Here is a 23603-nt window from a genome sequence, read left to right as displayed (position 1 = left end):
ACATAAATGCAGGTGAAGTTTCTACTCTAACAGCCACCATAAGACTGATATGAAAAGCAGTTTATTGAGTTATACTTACTTCGTCTTTGACTCGTGACGTTTCAACATTGACCTGTGGCCACTTCTGTGGCCAATGTCTACCAATTAATTAATAATATGGAACACCTTGGAAGAACATTAAAAGCTGGACGTTGAAAGCAGATAACAAAACACACCAACCGCCAACAAACTAATTTTATGAAAAGATTTGTGCAGTGAAACTAGTTTTAACATTTCCTTTCGCCTTCTTCAGTCCGTCTTGTATACCAGTAAAGTTTGATCATTCTTAAGTCACTGACTTACTAATATATATTTATTTTAACAGCGATGCTGATTTGAGTTATATATCTATATTTAAACATCCATGTAACTTATACTATAACATGTTTTTTTGCGAAATACCCTTCTATTCATTACACGTGTAGAGGATATGTTTTACGAAAGCATTAAGGTAATTGTCTAGTATTCTTTGACAAAATGAAATTTCTAGAACCTTGCCTAGTGTTTATAACTTGACATACCAAGAGACAGTCTATATTGTTGGGTTTGTTACCCTTGGTATACTATAAAAGTCGGAAGGAACAACTGTAATGAAAGCTTATTAATCGGGAAACTACAGACATTTGTCCGGGAACATTTGCAGATTTCGAACATTACAAACTGTTAAATTTTAGGAGATTAATTTAAACTTTGATATTTCAACGCAAACACAGTATAACTTCAGCAGAAAAACTCACGGCTGAAGAGCTAGATAGCGACCCGTTAGTTAAGCTGTACTGATACCAACCAGAAATTGCTTCGCTCTTTGTGAACCGTCGATAATATATTCAGTTCTACACAAGATACAAGACTCGGCATTGTTTGTAAGTTTGCAAAACCTTTGTATATAAATTATTATTTGCAATAACCAATATTATAAAGTGTATTATTATTTGTATATTAAAATATATTTGTATTGAGAACTGTGTGTATCAATCTTATTGATAAATATCACAAATTCTATTCACCTCCACATTTAATTAACTTCTAAATTTAAATTACAATTTAACTCAGTTTTACGCTAATTTGAATCATAATATATAGCATAATAAATTGAAAGCTCATCTGAGATAAATTATAATACGTAACACACATAATATTATTAAACAGTTAATGACTTGTATTCTTTTGATCAATGAATAAAACCTAATGTATTTCTTCCTCTTCCCCGGTGGAATTATAACGTTCGATTCTCTGTGGCAGACACAACAGGTAGCCCAAACAAACAAGCATTTATCCCACAGTTATGAAACGCACATAATTTTCCATTTTTCTATCTCGGCAATTTTTTTCCCTATAGTGACTTCCATAGTTTTTTTTATCTGTCATATACTTAATCACATCCTCTGGTCAGCGATAAGTCTTCACACTTACAATTATAAAATATGAAGTTTATTACTTGCTATGTACCTAGTGCTAATAAAATCAAAAGAACCTTTTTACAATAGCCAAAGACATAGTAGTGTGAAAATGGGGACACAGTTTAAACGTGTTTGTGAACTGATCCTTATATGAAATGAAATATCAACAGATTTAGAAGGAATGAACTTATTGAGTTTGTATTGACATCCAGTATATTTTATTGGTTATACTGAGAAATTCGGGTTTTGTTTTGTGTTTTAAACCCAGTTGATTGGCTAAATTTTTTACGTAGGTTATATCAACAAGAAATCTTAAAATGTAATAAACTCTTAGCTGCATTTTGTTCGTTTTCTTTTTGTTAAGCACAGACCTGTCCAATAGCCTGTCTGTGCTTTGACTACCATGTTTCTTTTAATGTTGCAAGCCTTCAGATTTACAGTTGAGTCACCGTGGGTGTTTATATTAAGAGTTCTTATAAAGTTTCTAAACTTATATTGGTTTGAATCAATTCCTTATAGGAATAAGTACAACCTATTATGAAGCTAATGGACATTATAAATGAAAGTTAAAGAACATCACGATTGCTACACGATATAAGCCCACATTTTGCAGCATTTTATAATTTAATGTGCAATACATTTATAAAAATACAATTTTTGCTTCTGTTTTCGCCCTCCATTAATACAGCGGTAAGTCTACAGATTTAAAATGCTGAAATCAGGGGTTCGATTCTTCTCGGTGGGCTCAGCAGATAGCCCATGTAGCTCTGCTATAAGAAAACACACGCTTCTATTTTTTACTGACTGTTGAACAAGGTATGATGGAAAACAATTTAAACGTAAAATTATCTAGAAAATCAAAACAATATAATTTCCATTACCGTGAAATATGTTACAGTTAACAATATATCAGGCACTCGCAAACCGTCCCAACCTGCGAAGAGAGGGCCTTACCTTATATGGCGAATCAGTAGTCAATGGGTTAAAGACATACATAACAGTCAGTGAACGACTGATATAATGTATCATCAATGTTTAAATCAGCTATTATCTTGTTATACTACACAGAAATAAATTAATCTATTTAAAAAGTATAACTTACATATAATAGTTGGTGCTTGGTACAATGTTGGGTACAATGTACGAAACACTGCAAACCATGTAAAACTGGGTACCACCATTGAAATCACTCCAGACACCAAAGTTACGATGGTACAAATGATGAAAGTCAGCTTCCTTCCTATCCTATGAAACCAGAACTAATTACACATCAACCCAAGAGTCTAGCATTTTATTGTAAACTAAATCACTTTATTTATACATGCTTTATGTACAGCTGATATAATCCAATCATTAACTCAGTTAAACAGACAAGCCTACTTGGAGATTTACTTCCTGACATTGTGAAAAACTATAGTCGCATGTAATACTGGATGAAGATAAATTCGAATTCTGGACTTTGCATACAAAAACAACCTAAAGTTCAGTTCTTAGAATATCTAAACATAATTTTGACTTATTCTACTAGTTAGTATGAAACTTGAAAGAAGGACTAGGTCATCATCACTAAATGGTATATTGTTAGGAGAGGGATGGTCATATGTTTACGTCACCAAAACGAGAGGGGGTGTTGCTAGAAGTGAGAGGTGACATAATATGATTACATAATCAGCATTATTTCTTACTTTATTTCTATGTGTCAATGATGGGAAAAGCTGATTCCTAAACTCGAGCTGGCCACAACTGTTATCCACTGCTCACATGAGGACAGTGGCCACGGAGTTGCCCACACCTGTACTATTCATATGAAACAAATGTATACCCATTCTCTAATTTTAAATGTTTCACAATGGTATACCACATTGTTTTCAACAGTGCTCATCATTTTTCTGTCAATAAATTAATATGTTGTGTTTCTAACCAACACTGAGCTTCAAACATTTTTTATCACCAAACCAAACACCACTATATATTTATGTTGTCACTTTCAATCGGTTAATTAATAGCATATCATGTTTGTTACAGTAAGGAATGGAGTTTTCCCTCTTAGTTACTGGTATGACCGAAGAACCTTCAGTTTCATTCCAGCTGTTCTTTATCTAGTGATAATACACTCAGACACACCTACAGAGAAACAGAGTAAGCAGTATAAACCAAGTGCATTGATCTTGTGTTTGGGTTAGTTTCTCACAATGTATGTAATTACTTATCTTCAGTTATTTTCGCAACCTTCTTGAGTGTCAGTATCTTTCACTGAAATTATTTGGATATTCAAATCAGAAAATCACATGATGATCAGAGCCAAAATGAAATCGCAATGGAATAGCTTTTATAAACTCTGTTTTGCTTTACAGGGGTACACAATGACAGGTTGTGATTACATAGACTGTACGTTGTACGTATATTAAGGCATAAAGCATCAGGGCTACCTATGTCAAACATACCGTAACGGTAACAATTATAAACAACTCGGAAAGTTAAAATGTTCCAGAAATATTGAAAAAAAAGTGCAAACGTTGCATTTAAACAAAATTTGCTTGGAACTCGAGGTAAAACAAACTGATTGAATTAATATAACTCAAATAATAATAATTCTTAAGAATGACACTTTCTAACACCAAAGATGATCATGTTGTCACTTGGAAACGTAGGTTAAATGTGACAGTAAAATAAATGGAAATGTAAGTGTCACAAAGGTCAAACACAAACAAATTATTCAGTTGTGAAGAAAACGATGGATAAAGTAACTACGGTCATTGACACAACTAATCAGTAATACACACTGTTTCTGATTGCCATGGAAATAAGTTTGTCCAAACAACAACTGAAAGCTTTATTTGGAGAAATCAGTTTGTTGTTCCACCCAACTCAACTGCCAACTGGTGTGAAGCCAGTGAAATGAAATGGAGAATAAAAAAGAAGGGTGCATGCCATATGTGAATATTCAGATTATTAGATGGGAATTCGTATTTATTTACTTTTAATTTGTAGAACCAATTAGCAAATCATCAGAAATTTTCTTAAATGTATTTAACATATTTTATAGTTATTTTTTTAAACAAATAAACTTCTATTGGTGGTCGATGGTGTTGACCAGTTATTTTCCTTCAAGCATATACATGCTAAACTCAGGACAACTAGCGAGTTGCCCTCTGGTAGTTTTGAAAGAATTGTTTGTTTGTTTTTGGAATTTCGCACAAAGCTACTCGAGGGCTATCTGTGCTAGCCGTCCCTAATTTAGCAGTGTAAGACTAGAGGGAAGGCAGCTAGTCATCACCACCCACCGCCAACTCTTGGGCTACTCTTTTACCAACGAAAAGTGGGATTGACCGTCACATTATAACGCCCCCACGCCTGGGAGGGCGAGCATGTTTGGCGCGACTCGGGCGCGAACCCGCGGATTGCGAAGCGCACGCCTTAACGCGCTAGGCCATGCCAGGCCTCGTTTTGAAAGAAATTAAAAGAAAACCAACTAACCAACCAAATATATTATAAAGTGTTAAGTATTTCAACGTGTCACAAGTTCTTAATATTAAAACCGTCGCTGCTGAACTATATATATAGTTTATATAGTTGACTATACAAAAAAATATGTTTTAAACTATAAATATTCTTTGCTTTAAAAATACTTCGTCATTTATATCTTAATATAATTTTTTACTTTCTAAAGTTGAAATACTCTAGTTTCATCCGTTCTCTTTTTCACTCTTTGGACGATATAATTTTCATATGATCATTATGCAACACCGGTTAGGAACCATTAGTAGTCATTGGTAATATAGGGTTAATATTTCTACAATTCTACAACTTAGTATCTGGTTAAAACAATAGACTATAAAGTTGTTTGGTGAATGATTCAAATTAATTCGTAATCGTCTTTTAGACCCTGTACAACACCAAGTAGGGGCAACTTAGAGAATTAGTATAGGGGATGTTATGTATAAAATTTCATTAAGCTCTTTTGAATAGAATACTCAAGTTAAAATTAACATCATAGAAATACCATTAACCTCTTTTAGGATACCCAAGTTGAAACTAATATCATTAAAATATCATTAAGCTCTTTTAGGATACCCAAGTTGAAACTAATATTATTAAAATATCATTAAGCTCTTTTAGGATACCCAAGTTAAAATTAACATTATCGAAATATCATTAAGCTCTTTTAGGATACCCAAGTTAAAATTAACATTATCGAAATATCATCAAGATCTTTAAGGATACACTAGTTAAAATTAACATTATTGAAATATCATTAACCTCTTTTGAATACAATACCAAGTTAAAATTAACATTATTGAAATATCGTTAACCTCTTTTGAATACAATAACAAGTTAAAATTAACATTATCGAAATATCTTTAAGCTCTGTTAGGATGCCGAAGTTAAAATCAACATTATTGAAATATCATTAAGGTCTTTGAGAGTACCCAAGTTAAAATTAACTATTGAATGAAAATTTTCTATAAAACACAACACCAACATAAATTAAAAACTACAATGCAACAACTGCCACGACTTCTAATTTAGAGAAACAAACAGATAATTGGAAACAAGATTCATATAACACAAAAACTCCTTCACAAGTTTTGAACACTGCAAATAAATTAAACACAGCATAACCATAGAAAACACCCAGATATTAAGTATGGAAACAAAAATAAACTAATGTAAAATTTAAGAAGCCCTACTTATTCAACAATTAAAACAAAATGGAACATTATAAAGAAACACCTTTATGCCTATATTAATTAATAGCCTAATATCCAACTGCAACGCTCTCCAAACCTCTTACCCGTTTATACTCTCGTCTCTGAGACATATGCCCGACAACGGTCAGCTGCAAACTCTCTCTTTGTTCACCTGAAGATGACCTCGGAAGGTCGAAACGTCGTTCTCTGCTTCTCAATAAAAAGTGATAATACTCATTCCAGTCATTCTGAGATACAAATTATTACAATATGAGAGGAACAGCTGTGGAAACTAAGTATGTAGATGGTTATATATAGACTTTTTTAAAAATATGATAATATAATTTATATAATAAATTTTTCATTAACTAACAATATTTTAGTGTGCCTGTGTGTGCGTGATGTGAAGCATGAAGCTACACATTAAAACATGTAAGATTAGTCTCTTATTGTTGGTATCCAATAAACCTCGAAATTAGAAACTCTGATTCTCATAATGCTTGTTAATCGGGAACTTCAGATATTTGACCAGAAACATTGAAAAGTTTCGAACATTACGAACCATTTAACTATAGCAAATTAACATAGGCTTTATTATTTTTTACGAAAACTAGACGTGTAGCACTCGAAGACGGAAAAACAGAGCTAGCTGGCTAGTTCCACGTTAAGTGAATGTATCAACATCAACTCAGAATTAATACGATATTAAAGAAGTTTCAGACGAGACAGAAAACTCAATATTATTTGTAAATAACTTTTGTTTGTGTTTTCTTATAGCAAAGCTACGGGCTATCTCCATAGTCCACCGAAGGGAATCGAAAGTAACTTTTGTAGTTAGATCATTATTTGTACTAAGTTTTATGTTTTGTATATCAAAACGTAATTCTATTAACAACACTCTGTGTATCATTCTTCTTGGCAAGTATCATAAAGTGTAATTTGTATTAATTTATTCTCCCATATCATTAGAAAGTGGATTGGTTTATTCACTTTTCTTATAGAATGTTATTAGAATTTTGAAAAAAAAAGGGAAAGTTTATGTAAATAATTCCACATAAAATCTGGAAATATATGTATTATTTTTTATCTATTCTTATGTTGATTAGATTATTATGTAAAATACAAAATGTTAACACGCTAGCAACTGTCTGTACTACACTTTCTTTCAGAAATTCACTTTATTTTTTGTATATATCTACAATTTGAATACTCTTCTATTAATAGTTTATAAAAGACTTCAAATTCCTATTAACTCTTTGATAAACCATTTGAATTTTTCATGGAAGAAATTTTTATTAAGAACGAAAGTAATTTAACAGGTTTTAGAATTGTAGCATTTTGGTGTTGATGATGTATGTCCGCAGACATACCCATGTACCACGAGAGGGCAGATCAAACAAATCAAGTCAATAAGTTACAAGAAACATAAAGCAATAACATATTTAACAGTGCAGTCACTGCCTCGAAACAGATGTAAGTTAACATATTTACTTTAGCATCAACAGAACGGTTCATTTAATCAAATAATATAATACTCAAAAATCATCTTCATACATTTTAATGAATCGGCTCTTGAAATTTAAAAAAATTTGGTTTATCAAAAAATATTATTTTCTAATTCTGAAATGAAAGAAATATTATGTACTGAAGAATTAGGGTATAATTGTAAGCAGAAGTAATCATAAGTTTAGTTCCACTAAAGTAATGCTTCGTTTCGAGCTAACCTCCGTGACCTTTTGAATTTTTATAACGTGCATAGATCCCTGCATCACAACAGAAAATGTTTTACTAACAACTGTATTATAGAGAATATTTTGCTATAAATCATACTTAATTTCATCAAATAAATCTTTATTAATATAATGTCTGAGTGAGAAGATGGTTAAAAAACAGAGTTCTTTGGACATTTCATTGTTCACCAAAACATTAAAAACTATGGCTATCTTTCAATTAACTTATTGGAATAAGTCGAAACTTATGATGTTTGGCATCCCAAGTTAATTCAAACACGCCGTCGAAGTTCGGTTTATCACCGTCAGGGAGAGTCACAATGAAGCGCTGGAGTGTGGATGTAACGTAGAGAAATAATTCTACTACAGCTAGCGTTTCTCCAGGACAGGAACGTTTCCCTTTTAAGAAGTGAAAACAATGTATTAGTAACTTGTGTAACAGAAGATGAGAAAATCGACACATATTTTATAAATTTGCAAATTGCTACACAATAATTATAATGATGCATTAATTAGGGATATTAATGCTCTTACAATAAAATTTGAAATACTACAAGCATCTGATATGCAACAATTAAACAACATGAGTAGAGAAAAACAAAATTAGTTAACACTGTACACTTTTCTAAGAACCTGCAGCTCATTTTTTTGTTATCTTAAAGATTTGTTATAAACTGAATTATGAGAAATACTGACTGAAGTTGAGAAAGTGGTAGCCATTTTTCAGTCACTAAAGTGACTAAACTATTATAGGATTACACCACTTTACGTTTACATCACTTTAAGTGACTATAAGGAACAGCTCCATATCTTGTTCAATCAGTATTAAGATTACGAGGTGAAAACAGGTATGCAGGATCAGAAAAAGAAAATAACTTGATTGACATGAGTTTGTGAAAAGACCGTAAAACACAGAAACTAAATAATAATAAAAAAGAACGCTGAAGACTTGGAGATGTGTGAGAGAGAAAGAATAAACTGAGTGAGGTGAGTGAAGAAAGTAACATGCTTCCATTGAGGTACAAAACTTATTTGTAAATTTACATCTTAGAGATTAGAGTAAAAAGTAAGCCATTTATCATGTTCATATTAACAGAGCCGTTGTAAACAAGTGGTGACTGAAGCGATATTTGTTAAGAATCAAAACTCAACAACGAAATTGAAATCACGTCAACAAAAACAAAAACGTAAAATCAGCCGATAAAGCATTGAGTTATGAAAAAAATTAAGTTTATTTATTTTTGTTCTTACTGTTTTTGTTTTACAGTGGTTGGTTGTTCAACAGTATAGAGTTAAAGAATCTGTTTTATTAAAGCGCGAAAGTGATATTTTACACTTGGATTCAAACTGAAATACTAAGAACATCTTATTTTGATTTTACTTCTTTTGGTTTCTAATTGGTTAGTGATGTCTTACTTTCCGTCAATATGTTTGCATTTCATACTCGCCACCTAATAAATTTAAACTGTGCCCGACAAATAGCAATAAGGGAGAAATTAATATATGGTCAGCCTACAAATATTAATAAAATAAAACTTATTTTACGTTGGTAATTTACTAACTAACAATAAGTTGAATGTACTGTATTCAACTTAGAGATCAAATATTAGGTAACTGTGTGTCTTGGATAGTCTTTGATGATATAGTATACTGCATGAATTAAAGTTTTACCAGAATATTGGAAGATCTAATACAGATCTCCATTGACACTTGTTATATAAAACTGAAAACAAAGTATATTTCAAGTCGTTAATAATGTATGTAAGTAAAACCATATATTTAACACATGCTGAGACATTTATTAGCAGAAATTTCAAGTTAGAAAAAGATATCGCAAATTGTTAATTGCAGTTTGTTAATCATTTTTACCTTCCTGCGTAATGTCTCTCAGATAGAAGTGAATAGAACACCTTCATGTAACAATTTGTCCAACACTTAAATTGAAAATTTCTATAGAAAGGTAGAAATAACAGTTTTATACAATATAGTGGTTAAACCTAATTATATACACAAATTACTCCTAACCAAATGTTAGGGAATAAAATCAACTTATAAAATTAACATGAAATTATTTTACATTATCTAAGAATTTAAATAATATATATTTTTATGACTAATAAATGTTATCTAATATATTATTAATATAAATAAATTAGGAATAATTGTTTTTAAACAAAACATCAGGAAGTACAGAAATCATCCTGTTGAACTATCAGTTTACAGAAACATCATCTGTCCTAGCAGCACTAACCCTAGAAACATAATTTGTCAAGTAATAACATCCGTCTATAGAATCTTAGTAGCACAGTTCACCTAGTGACACCATTTTCCTATAAAAGCATTATCTGCCTTTCAAAAATATACACAAATAAATATATGAGTGAAAATAATAAACATATGTTGAGATAAGTTGAAATGCATATGTATTACTATCTGCTTTTGTAGAGAGTATATAATTCAAGTTTAATGAAAACATTTCAGCCCTGATTATTGTAAAAACATAGGTAGGCAAATTGTATAAAATATCACTTTTAAGACTTTATTCTACCCCTCTTTTAACAACGTCTTCTAGTGACACTTTGTTGCACTATGATCTATTTGTCTCTATCTCTCCTCTCCTGTTAAGAGCCCCTCAGTGGCTCAGCGGTATTTCTGCGGACTTACAACGCTAAAAACCGGGTTTCGATACCCGTGGTGGGCAGAGAACAGATAGCCCATGGTGTAGCTTTGTGCTTAATTCAAAACAACAACAATCCTCTTAAGATGGTCAATTAGAGCGAGTGTCAAAAGTCACGTGATAAAAGTAGTCTGACAGAAAAAAAATATTTCCAATTTTCACGCATAGCCATGTAAGGACTATCTGTTTTTAATCATTCATACCTTGAACACATAAAGTACAAAGAATGTACCATCAACTCTTGTATTACTCTTATCTAACCAAAGAGAGAGGTTTGAATTTCACTTGTATAGCACAAATAACAACTGCAAGAAATTGAATACAAACCATCAAAACATTCTGATTCATTAACCATTAAGTCACCTATATCACAACTTGTTAATATAAAAAAAATCTACCAAACTTTTTTTCTGAAGTATTTGATTTGACTGAACTGAAAAATGTTGTTAATAATTTTTAAATTAAAATCTTACAAACTGTAAATAAGACTAAGGACTAATCTCACCGATAGAGAATGGAATGAAATATTCAGGTTTCTCAAACTTAGTTCCCTCCTGGGTTAGAAAATATTCTGGAAAGAATTCACTGGGGTTCTTCCAGTATTTCGGATCGTTGTGGACAGCCAAGATGTTGTTCATGACAACTGTTCCTTTAGGAATGTCGTAACCTTGATCAGTTGTGTCTTCCGTTGTACTATAAACGAAAATTATTGAATGTAGAATTTCAGTAATAAACATGAAGTTTGCGTATTTTCATATAAACAAAAATAAACTTAATATACACACGCGCAAATATAAGGAGAACACAGCTTTCACAACTTTTAAATATATGTTTTATAACTAAAGAATAATAAACTGTATCTGAAGAAATTCATTATTCTTTGAGTTGTTTTCGATAACACTGCTTATTTTCAGATGGTTTTAATACCTGAAAAAGGAAAGTATTTTAAACCCTGACAATATAGAGATTTGGCTTGATAATGTTTTTAAACTCCTGCTTGAAATTACGTTTTCTAATTCCATACTATTAAATCAAAAACAAATCCACATCAAGGTGAGACAACTAAAAGCTACGACACAGTTTACTCATATATTGTTTGCATTAGTTATTTTTTTAGCCGCTTCACATTAGCTTTTCGAACGACTCCGAGTTTGGTTGTTTTTTTATGTACTAACTTTTAGCTTATAGCTCAGTCATCTCTTGATCAATTTGTGACAACATTACGGTTTGGGGATAAGGAGATCAAACGTTTCTTACTAATGTATTTCACCACGTCCAAGGTCTCATACACTAATTTACTCTACATTCTGCCTAAAAGGATTTCAACTGTTGCGGTGATTGAAGATTCCCCATTGTTCGCCTGTACAGGAGTCTTTACTGGCTAACTTTATGTTATTTTTTATTGTTTTTTTTCACCTACTTGTCTGCAGTACATATAGATATATTATACACTATAAATATTGGCTAAGAAACACATGATTACATATCTTCACTTAATTAGATTTTCAGAGTATGTTAAACTACTAGAATGTCTCTGACGTTCAGTTTATTTCTTAATATTTTATAAAACTTCTCACATTTTACCAGAGGTCGTTATCATCCAGTCCGGTAGCTAATTACATGATATGAAATGCTAACCAACAAAATGCTAGTTCGATAAAGTAATTCAGATGTAATTTTTGTTGCAATTTATCTTAGTGTTAAAACTATTTGCTCCACGCTACACTGTGACTTGCATTCAATTTTAACTCTATCACAAACAACATTATCTGGTATCACAAGAATCGGGCAAAGTTCAAAAACGTGCTTTCATTCTATATCACGTGTTCCTGCTGAAGTTGATCCACATGGACAAATGTTTATTTCTGCTTATCACATTTAAGGTCACATGTACTAAATATTATCTAGACAGAGAGGTTTTTTTGAAACAGAAGGTTAGAGAGTCATAACGTTCAAAACTTATAGCTTTTATATTAAAGTGCATTAAATGGTTCTAAGCAATAATTATTTTATATTGTTTTTCTGTGATAATTTAGACGGATAGAATTTAATCTAGTCTAGTGATGAAAAGCTGCATTTTAACAGTATCTTATGATGTTAATTGAACTAGTAATTATCAACATGAATGTTTGTTTAGTCAAAGATAAAGTACCGAATATGAAGACAACAGTGATATTCAATAGGAAGAGTACAAAACTGAAAAATAATTTTAATTTAAGAGAAATATTAACTCATTAACCAGAAAACCGAAGCTGTATAGTTAAATGGCTTTAGTATCTGACAACATAATATCACTTATTATTATTATTTATTTAATATAACTGGGTTAAATTTACTTCCTAATCAAGTCTAAAATACATAAAATATCTGTTGTAGACAAAATCAATCAATGTTTTATTCTTTAAATTGTAAAGACAATTAATGATCGATAGCATTAATTTTATTTCTGTCACAAACTAAATGACCGAAAATGAGTTAAAACATTAAGTATAACTAGTTAAAATGTTCCTTTTCATTAACTGCAAGTGTTAATAAGATGAATGAATTATTATACTAATTAATAATTCTACTTGCTATGTTTATTGGTTTTATAGTTTTATTCCGTGATTTGTAAAACCATATGTCACTATCTTTGTCGACTCTTCCTGTCATGGTCTATCTGAAGGCCGTGCATCCTGTTGGTAGCACTTCAGCGTAGCGTCATTGTAAAAGGCTGTCATATGTGAACCATAACACAAATCCCTCTCTTCTTTTGCATAAAGCATGCCATTTACGGGTATTATTGTTTCAACTGATCGAAAGCAAAGAAATCTGACGACTTGATTGATAGATTGTTATACGTTGTGTTAATTTCTTTGAACTTAAAATACATCCTGATTTTGTAGAAAGATAAAAAAAAAGCAATTTAACAGGAACCACGTCAACTAGGTTCAAAGGTTAGAGGTAGCTACAAGTAGAATAGACAAAGGATAATCCCTTGGGAGGAGAGTATGGTCAGAGGAGGCAGAGAGAGTGAGAAGAGGAAATTATGAAATAACAAGTGTACATGGGTCAAGGAATGATAAAGATGATAGAGTAAAGACATGATGGCAAGAAACTTCCACCCAAGACTCCAAGGAAAGAAGAGCATTTTGAAGACCTCGTGGCAAATGAGTGGAGCAAGACGTAAGTCATGTACGGAAGACTGGGGAATGTAAATGACAAAGAAAAGGGTGTCACACTCAAATAGATCTCACTTGCACAGAAACCATGAAAAGAAACAATTATAAATTTCATGCAAGTCATAAGATATTATCAAAAAGATAGTAACTTGATAAATTAGATTAATAAATGAATCACAAAGATTGCATAAAATCTTTCAAAATTAAAAACTGAATTATGAAGAAAGATAATCTCAAGTGCAAGTTCTTGTGGGGACCCATGAGCACAGAGGATGTATGACCTTCCTACTGGTGGAGGGATATTACTACATGATGACTATGTTATGTACTATTGGAATTCTTGTCAAAACATGTGATTTAGGTGGGAAATAGTTCAAGGTTAGTGGCATGAGCAAAAACTCAAGAGTAGGCACACAAGAATTACTACTGTATGCAGAGTTAAGTGGATTGTTTAGAAATGATTATATTATCACTCGAAAAAAATTAAAATAAATTTTTATCATATATATATTTACTACATATATCATATAGTAAAAATTCAGAATTAGAGCAACAAGAAAGCAACAATAATTCTTACAGCTCTAATAGTTGGTCATTGAGAAACGTAAAGCATTTTAAACACATCATTCATGATAGAAAAACACCTAGGTTCAAGAAGTCTTGATAGAAGTGAAATGGTAAATCCTATAACCCAAGTGGGTTCGTAAAAGTGTTGATCAAATGGGAGATCATTTTCAGTGTTAATAGAAGATTTATGGTTGTTGAAATGTTCTCTAAAGGTTGTTTATGTCCTACATATTGATAACTGCATTTCTTTTTACACTGCGTAATAAAAAATGGTGTTTTTTGTTTAACAACTGATTTCTTTATATAAAGTTTCTTTGTTTGTACATGTCAGGAAATGAGTTAGTGGTTTGTATTAACTTGCAGGTTTGACAAAAGGCTTTATTGCATGGACGAAAATCATTTTTGAGTAGGATGTTATTCACTTTTCTCTGAACAAGGATACCTTTTAGAGTTCTGTTTTTTTGGAAGGAGGCAACAAGAACTTTATTCAGGAAATATCTGTTTATGACACTGATTGAGCCATAGAAGATAAAAATGTTTCTTCATAATCCATGAAATGTTTGAGTTTAAACTAATATGCAATAATAAGAGAAATTATATTTGAAAGTTTAGTATTACTTGGGATTGCTCATCTAAATACTGTTAAACCTTTCATAATTAACATAGATCCTGGAATCAGTGATCTACATTCATTGGTTTCATCAGAAAAATAACTTTATTCATTAATTAGTTTTATGAAGGCCAAATTTCCTAAATCTTACTATTTCTCAAGATAATTTTTCATACCTGTTCTTATAATCTGATTAGTATATTTTTATCAATCAATCTCCAGGTGTCATATTTATTTTACTTGAACACCTAAGCACAATTTTATAAATACACATATTTAGCCATTTCTAAACTAAAATATCCATAACACCTTTTCATATACATTCTTGCCATCAGCTATATTGTACCAGAAATAAAACGTTTACAATAGTTCATAGAAAAATAAACGTTTCCTGGAAAACCAAACATACATATCACTCTTCGATTATACCACCACACCCATTTTGTCGCTGAGGAAGAAAGGTCAACCTTTCAAAAGTGCTTGGGTTACAGAATTTCTATTTCAAAAATAATACCATAATAGTTAGTAGTCTTTTATGATAAGATACTCTTTTAGTGAGTCAATTTTGAAGATAATACTTCTTGAATACAGTCAGGTTATTAAACTAAACAGGTATTAAATTTATGATACAACAAAATGTTTTGCTACCAACTGGAATATAGAAAGTTTAATAACTAAAATATCAGAAAGCTCAAAAACAAGTCTGTTTTTTAAATTTATACATTATGAGTGTCAGTATCAGTGTCTTTTTAAACAGATGAATGTGTTTCATGGTAACCACAAGTTTCATAACATGTTAAGTATACCATCACTGAGATGTTTTGAGAGAACAAACCAAATGAATTACCTTTTACAGTCACACATTTATATATGATCTACACATGTCTGACTGTCAAGTTTATAAATGGCAAAAGTATATTTTCTCTATGTTTAATGCTTAAAAACAACATTAAATAGAAGTCTTGTATAACTTAGGTACTTTCCATCCAAGTGGCACAGTAAACAAGTTAGAAAATATTGATTTTTTTGTAGAGTAACATGTATTTGAACTTACTATATTAGTAAGGGGTTTCTTCTTTAAAGTACTTAATAAGTTTACAATTTTTGCAAATTAGTTCTGTTCCTACTTTGTGGAAAGTAATAACTGATTCCTTGAACTGATCAATTACACTCAACCCATTAGTACCACACCTTTTACAACCCATACAAAAAAGGCACATGCTTACTCCTTAACTTTTCTTCAACCACAACATTATTCTAACGTAGTATCATTTTTAATTTTTTCTTTCATTCTGGGCTTTTTTTTTCACTAATTTTCAAATTACCCTTAATTTCACATGACAACCTTTATCTTTTTAACAGTTGTCATTTTTAGTTAAACAATTTATTTATCTTCATTATTTGAACAAAATAAACATACTAGAACATTATTTAATAAATATTTGCAACATCACAATATTTTGCAATTTTCTACCATATTCATTAAATAGTAAACTTGTAGAATTTGATGACAGTTTTTTATTTGGTGAACATATTAAAAATATGTTTATAAACACTGCAACTTAATACAATCATAATGTGTCTATTAAAAAGTAAAAACAGTAATTATAAACAGAACATCAACAAAATAACTTTATTATGCTTTAAGCAATCTCAAGTTATGCAACCTCTTTGCTGCATAAAATATATATTTCAGTGTATGAGTATATTATTAAACCTGATGATGACAAAACCTTTTCCAAACACTATACATTTATTATCATGCTAAACTTTTAATAAGATTTGTTATCCATTCAACCCATCTTTAAACTGTATAAGCTTACTTACCTTATGTAAAGTTATCATATATTTTCTCTTTGAAGAAAATTTCTGTAGGTTTCAAATATATATAATTTTATACACAAATACATTCAGAATTCACAATAAAGGGAACAGAAAAGAAACTTTACAAAGCTATAAAAAACAATCTATATTTTAACTTTATCAACACATGATAGTCTAACTATGTGCTATATCCAAGCATATTTAAACTTTCTTAACAACTGTTCTCATAGCAATAATAGTTTCTTTCTTTCTTTTATGAAAAGGGGTTCCAATTAGACTTCTAGTAGTTTAATTGATAATTGTACATCACATTCATTGTTTTTTTTCTATTTATACCTATGTGTTAAAAGTAACTAGTGATAAAATTAATTAGAAAGTCTATTATTATTAGTTCATATAGGTTGTAATGAACAATTTAAATTTTATATCTTTATTTCTTCTAATGTGATCAATTAGAAAATAAAAAAAAACATTTGAAATCTTTAATTGATATAAATTATTATATTTTGAAAGGAAAACCATGTCTACACCTCTATTCACGTTTTAGTGTTTGCAAACATCAGTCTGTTTTCAATTATTTTTTGTCACTTGCATTTTTACTTATTTTGGATATGAACAGTAATAAAACATTTTAGTCATTGTATTTGATTTTTGTCCTGTTGAGATGTTAATCCAGTGTTTTGGTATCATGAAAATTCTAGTCAAAAATAGTATTATCTAGATATTTTCAAACATTTGTTAACTTTTCATAAGTCTATACAATCGCTGTCTTCAGCAATTTTTACTCGTGAAAAAATTTAAAGGAACTCAGCATTAACAGTTTTTATGCCCCTGTAAAAATGTTTGTTGTGCATAACATCAGGGTCATAAAAGCAAGAACTTGTTTATCCTTTTTAATACTACTAAAATATTAGAGTGTAAACATCTGATCATTTTTTAGATTTTGTAATGTCATTAAAACTTTTAATTACTTTTCCATTATCTACAATTTTTTACCCTCTTGTAAGTTACAAAAAAACAATGTGCTCATTACCTTTGAATGAGTTTCAAAATGACAGGGTTTATAATTTTGTTGTTTTCTGACAATAATTATACTTCCTCAGGCTGCAGGTTAAGAAGTGATGCATTAAATTAATTTTGATTCTCCTGTATTGTGTTTATAAAGAATACTTGATTATGAGTTCCAATAAAAAATGCCAGGTTTATCAGCAGCTTTACTTAAAACCTCTAGATACCTACCTTGTAGCTTAATATTGGAAAATGTCACTACCACAGCAACTTCTTGGATATAAAACATGGAAATTGTCAGTCAAATCTTCAAAGAAATCTATGCAGTCTTGATGACATTCCATAAGCTCTGACATAATGTGATTGGGATTAACCTGTTGCCGCTTGCTGATAATATCAGCAGCAGGATATCACAGAGACGTATTGTTCTTACCATACATATACAGTAAATGCCATTGAAATAATGTGCTTTATGTAATTTCAGATTACTTTACCTATATAAGCAGCTGTTTTATGTCGGGTGAAATTCTCCTGTATGTAGGGTTAAGAACCTAAAACAACAAACCAACATTTACTATTATGGAGTATATATAGTTGCAAATCTACAGTATGACTTAAATGAATCTTACAAATCATAAATGATCGAGTCTGATTGTAAACACTTGTCTGTAATGGCAGATTCATCGCTCTTAACTTTAACCCTCTGTTCCTAGAAACATTTCTTGAGACTTCTCTGAACCAAGTAGTTTAGAAATAGTAGATATTTTATTTTTACCTAAAAACATTGAATGAATTTTTATTTCTTAAAAAGTTATAGAAGTTGCTATTTAAAACATGTTTTCTTGTAGAAAAGACAAATAGAAAGTTCACTAACATAAGTTTCAGTATTAAATGATAAAGAGAAAAAACAAACAAACATGCAAATCAGGTACATATTGTAATGATGTAAGGAAAACACTAGGTAAAAAAATTAATTAAAGAAAAAAACAAAATATAGGAGTTTGAGAGTGTTTATAAGAGGATAACTTATTGTTTAATTTTAAAAGTACAACAAAGAGAACAGACTACTAATATTCATCACTGGTACAGCTCACTTGCCATTTCAAACAATATAATAGTCCTCTTCCACTAGATGGTTAGTGTTTAACCTTTCAGTCCTCTTTACCTCAAGATTGATATCTGCAATGCTAAACATCTTTCTCTTGATCATTTAGTGGAAGTGTGTACAAAGGAAGCATACTCATATCAAGAATTTTAAACTTACATTCTTTGTCCAGTGAATAATGTCACTCCGTGACCTTTGTTCACTAAGAGCATTGGTCAACAGACATTTTCAATCATTATCATACTTGATCAACCAAAAATATTTTAGTTATAACCCATTTAACCTGTACTCTATATACAGTACTAAAACATACCTGGGAGTGGATTTACTGAGATCTTACTATACTAGTTAAGTGTCTCCTTTATTTTAATTAATTCTATAGCTACCCCAATGCACCAATTCTTTAATGATTTTTATTTTACGATTTTTGAATCTTAATCCAGTCCAACCCTTTTTAAAAACAAATAGATTTACTTTAGTTTCTCATATTCGATTATTTTATTGCTGTGATTTAATCTGAATCTTTTTCAGTCTTCGAATTCCACAGTATTCTCTGTTTCTGTTTCCAAAACTTAGTTTACTTCAAATGTTTAGAGTTTCCAAGTTTATGTTGAAAATAGTGTACTGAATAAGAGAGAGAAATATGATACTTTTCTATAGACCTTACAAAGCAGAATAATTAGGCTAAAGAACTATAGGGCAAAAACTGGCCATTTTTGAGTCAAATCTAACACATAGTACCTCGGTATACACCCACACTATCCCCTTACTATGTGTGCAAAGTTTTAGGTTCTCTTCTCTTGGATGCATTGCAGTCACACATACAACTCGTCATAATGTTAATGGATAACTCTATGTAACCAAATTATCCAGCTCAGGCAGTTCTTCTTTTAGTTTGGCTCTAAAATGTGTAAACAGATAAACTGTTGTGTCATAAACCGAAATGTTAGTCCTTAGTTTGGTGCCAAATCTTCTCACTACCTCCATATGATTATTCCAACGTACTGGTCATTCTGAAAGTCCATTGACCAATGAAACTAAAGTGGTGACCTGAAAATGAACAGGTCCAGTAAGGTAAGAGATTGTACATTTTCACTAATGACAGCAACAAAAACAAACTCCTACGGTCAAGATTCTAAAGGTTGTCTTGTGGTCTTTCTACGAAACACGGTAATGTTTCCTTCTTCACCATTCAATGACTTTGTTGGTGCTGTCTTCCTCATAGTTCGCGGGACCAACTGAAAGCTACATCTTGTAATATTTTTAGGAGAAAAACAGTAAGCCAAAAATTAAAGAGAAAACCAGGTAAAGAACTAACTTTATCTTAGTAACAAATGACACCATGCGAACTAGATGTACTTCCAAACTGAAATTAAAAGTAACAAGTATTTTCATTTCTTGCTTTTATAGTTCATATGTCATGCTGTGTTCTAGCCAAGAGAGCGCATGATTCTACTCGTGATTCATGGCATGCGCACGTTTTACTGATTTCTAGTACTCGTCTGGATAAATAATAACCTATGTTCATATCTCTAGTATTTGCTTCGATAAACAATCATTTATGTTCTGATCGCTAGTATTTGCCTGGATAGATACTGTTGTGTGTTACGATCCTTAGCACTTGCCTGATTAAAAATATGCTCGAATTACGTTTTTGTACAATAAATAGTTACAGGTGTTCATATATCACTCTATAGTCTTAAATACATTGTTCGCAAACTTCTAATCTGTAACAGTTGGGGATTGTGAGTAATAAAATACATTCAGATATTAACATCCTGATTACATTAAAATTTAACTTAATTCTTCAAAATTAATTAACTAAATTCTTTTTAATATGGTATGCTTGTGAGCAGCTCATGCTTTATATAATATTTGGGTTTTGGTTTCGGTTTGTTTAGCAGCTTTTCTAAAAAACAATCTTGTGAGGGATGTCAACATATTTAACTTGATTATTATTTTTAGTTTCATGTCCATTAAGATTATGTTTGCTTTGACAACGTTTTAACTCACACGTTGGTGTTTTTTTCGGAGCTCTACCAATAAGAAATATGTTTCGGTTTTCAGTGTTTTCAATAGCAATAAAAACGTGTCTCTGGCAATGTTCTGATTTACTGCCAAGTCTTACAGTGATAATTTTATCATCATTGTAGACAAGTCTAGTAGACGGAAGCCTGATGTCGCTTGACACCTCCCTCTGGATACATTCATCGTCTTTTACTTCTTTTGAAGCTGGTGTTTTTGCCTGAAGATATAAATCATAATTAGTGAGGCAACACTCATCAATCGAATAAATGTTTTAATAACAATAATCAGTTAATAAACATTTTAAAAATATATAATTTATTCTTTATGTAACAATAATTTTACTATAATATGAGTAAAACTAAATAAATGTTTATATGAAAATTGTAAATTATAAAATTGGTTTCAGATATCTGATAAACGTTTTTTCGAAACTACGAAATATAACTCAAGCATTGTCCCAAATAGTGAGGAAGGTAATATAGAGCAGACAACACCTTTAAATAATGTTTAACATTTATGTTTTGTACGTTCACAAATACTAATTTGCTAAAACAAGATAAAACTACTGTTATAAATAAATGTCAGTTGTTCTCCTCATTTCATTGTTTTATAAATTAAACATGAAAAGTTACGTAATGTGAACTACAAATGATTATAAAGAGAAAGATTTTTCAAACTGTCTTATCATAGTTGTAACACTGAAATAAATCACGGAGTTTATAATACTTTAAACTATTCATTAATCTTAGTAAAGTCCAAAAGAAGACAACTGGATATTTCACTAAATGTCTATCAGACCAATGAAAGTTGGCTGACTATAAAAACAAACACTGTTGTAAAATATATCAAAGTGTTATTAACAAGATATGGTGGAATCACTTGTAAAAAATGGTACATATACAGTGGTATTGGACTAAGAATAATAAAATCCACATTTTAAGTAAGTTACCGTCATCTAACGATTCGCCGCAGTTATGTGATAACTGTTAAAAACAGAATCTGATGTTCGTAGTTACAACAGAACGTCATTTCAGTGTACATACGGTTAAAATACTCAAGAAACTTGGAAATGTTAAAAAAGGGGTATATTATAGTTACAGTAAGACACAATATAACTCACTTTAATATCAGTAGTGGAAGTATGTGTGGTAATGAAAAATCACGAACAGACACTCTGACCTTTATGTTTTCCAGATGTCATTAAGGCTATACGTAATAACAATGGAAGTACCTCTTACACTATCATATATTGTTATGTTTGGTTCCGGCTTCAGCTAAATGGATAATAATTGTCTTCTCACATGTAATAATATTGAAGAAGAGGTGATTGATCAGTTTAACTCGTGTACAGACTTATCAGACATGAATAATATCGAACATGAATAGGTCTCTTTTGGAAGAAGAATCACATGTATTCAAATGACTCTGAACATTAAGGATTCTCTGAACGCATCTTTTTTAGTAGTTGTGGATGCCTCGGGCTCTTAACCATTTTAAACATGCAACATCGACATGATATTGGTTACACAGTTTGACATAATATACATTACATTAAAGTGAAATGTTTTTAACTCTAAAAATATGAATTAACTTCTTTCAAATATTAATCGTAAATGTAAGATGAATGAGAAGTTAATTGAATTTTGAGCCAGACACAGATAATCATATGTCAGATATTCACAGAAATTAAATATGAGAATGGTTGTAATTATTTTGTAAATGTAATTGTACATTAACATTAATAATGTACTATTAATTTCATTACATTTTAGTTGCTCCGTGCAATATATATATATTTATGTAGGTATAAATAAACTTATATGAAGTGAAAGTTTAAAATTAAGAGCACATCCTTGTTATCAATGGTTATACACTTATGCTGTATAATACTGAGTACTATAAAGAACAAGAACTTTAAACGTATACAAACCGTTGCCAGTAAATCAAATTTTAATGTCTCTTCAGGTTTGTCATGATTCGCGATTATCGTAACACGTTTCTTTGATTTATTTCCACCAGAACCTGAATCAGACTTGCTCACGTTTTCCGCTCTTTCTATATTCCTTTCTATTCAGTAGTTTTCATTTATCGTCTGCAAGATGATTGGTTGTGTCTGTTTTTTGCTTTAACAGCATATTAGTTTCTCTTTTATTAAACTTATTTGTCGGGGGACCTTCTCACATTCAGGGATCATTGAAATAGCTTCCAAAATATCTAATTCACTAGGGGCGATCTTCCCTGTTACAAGTGCCTGGTCTTATAGGTTTGTAACGGCAAAAACACCACAAGACCCGAGGACGCAGTTTTTCAGGACTTTCCATTTGCCCCGGGCTTTTTCACTGCCGTCACAGAAACAACAAAGAACGTTAAACAATCATAAAATAATAATAATAAATAAAAAATTGCGTGTTTCAAGAACATTAAAATATACAGTTTTATTAAATAAGCTCGGGATAATGGGTTATTTATTTATTTATAAACTTAATGTAACTAAAGATATTAAAAAAAGCACTTTTGTGCTTAAGCAATACGTGATTGCATCGATTCTGTAAGCAAGCGTGTTCAGTCACGATGTTTCTAACAATTAAACATAGTACGACACATGAAAGCAGTTGTATCAACATAATACCTCATATGAAGGTGAAGATCTCAAATTAATACCTCGCCTGAAATCAACATAGTATTTCGTATGAAGGCAAATACATGAATATAGTATATCACATGAGGTCAGATGTTTATAACAGCAGTTTGCGTACAGAAACA

General features: G+C 30.8%; 1 protein-coding gene across 1 annotated transcript; it reads right to left on the bottom strand.

Moving 5' to 3' along the window:
- Positions 1-7684: 7684 nt before the first annotated feature.
- On the bottom strand, positions 7685-23161 carry LOC143236242 (putative inactive cytochrome P450 2G1). Its single transcript, XM_076474520.1, has 4 exons — positions 23132-23161; positions 20828-21057; positions 11043-11230; positions 7685-8259 (listed from the first exon to the last, which is right to left on the bottom strand). The coding sequence occupies exons 1-4, from the start codon at positions 23159-23161 to the stop codon at positions 8081-8083; spliced, it is 627 nt and encodes a 208-aa protein (XP_076330635.1). The 3' UTR covers positions 7685-8080.
- Between the last annotated feature and the right edge of the window lie 442 nt (positions 23162-23603).

The sequence above is a fragment of the Tachypleus tridentatus genome, chromosome 13 (genome assembly GCF_004210375.1).
Source record: "Tachypleus tridentatus isolate NWPU-2018 chromosome 13, ASM421037v1, whole genome shotgun sequence".
Lineage (NCBI taxonomy): Eukaryota > Metazoa > Arthropoda > Merostomata > Xiphosura > Limulidae > Tachypleus > Tachypleus tridentatus.
Note: the sequence above shows the minus strand (reverse complement) of the source record. Positions and strands in the feature narration are given on the sequence as shown.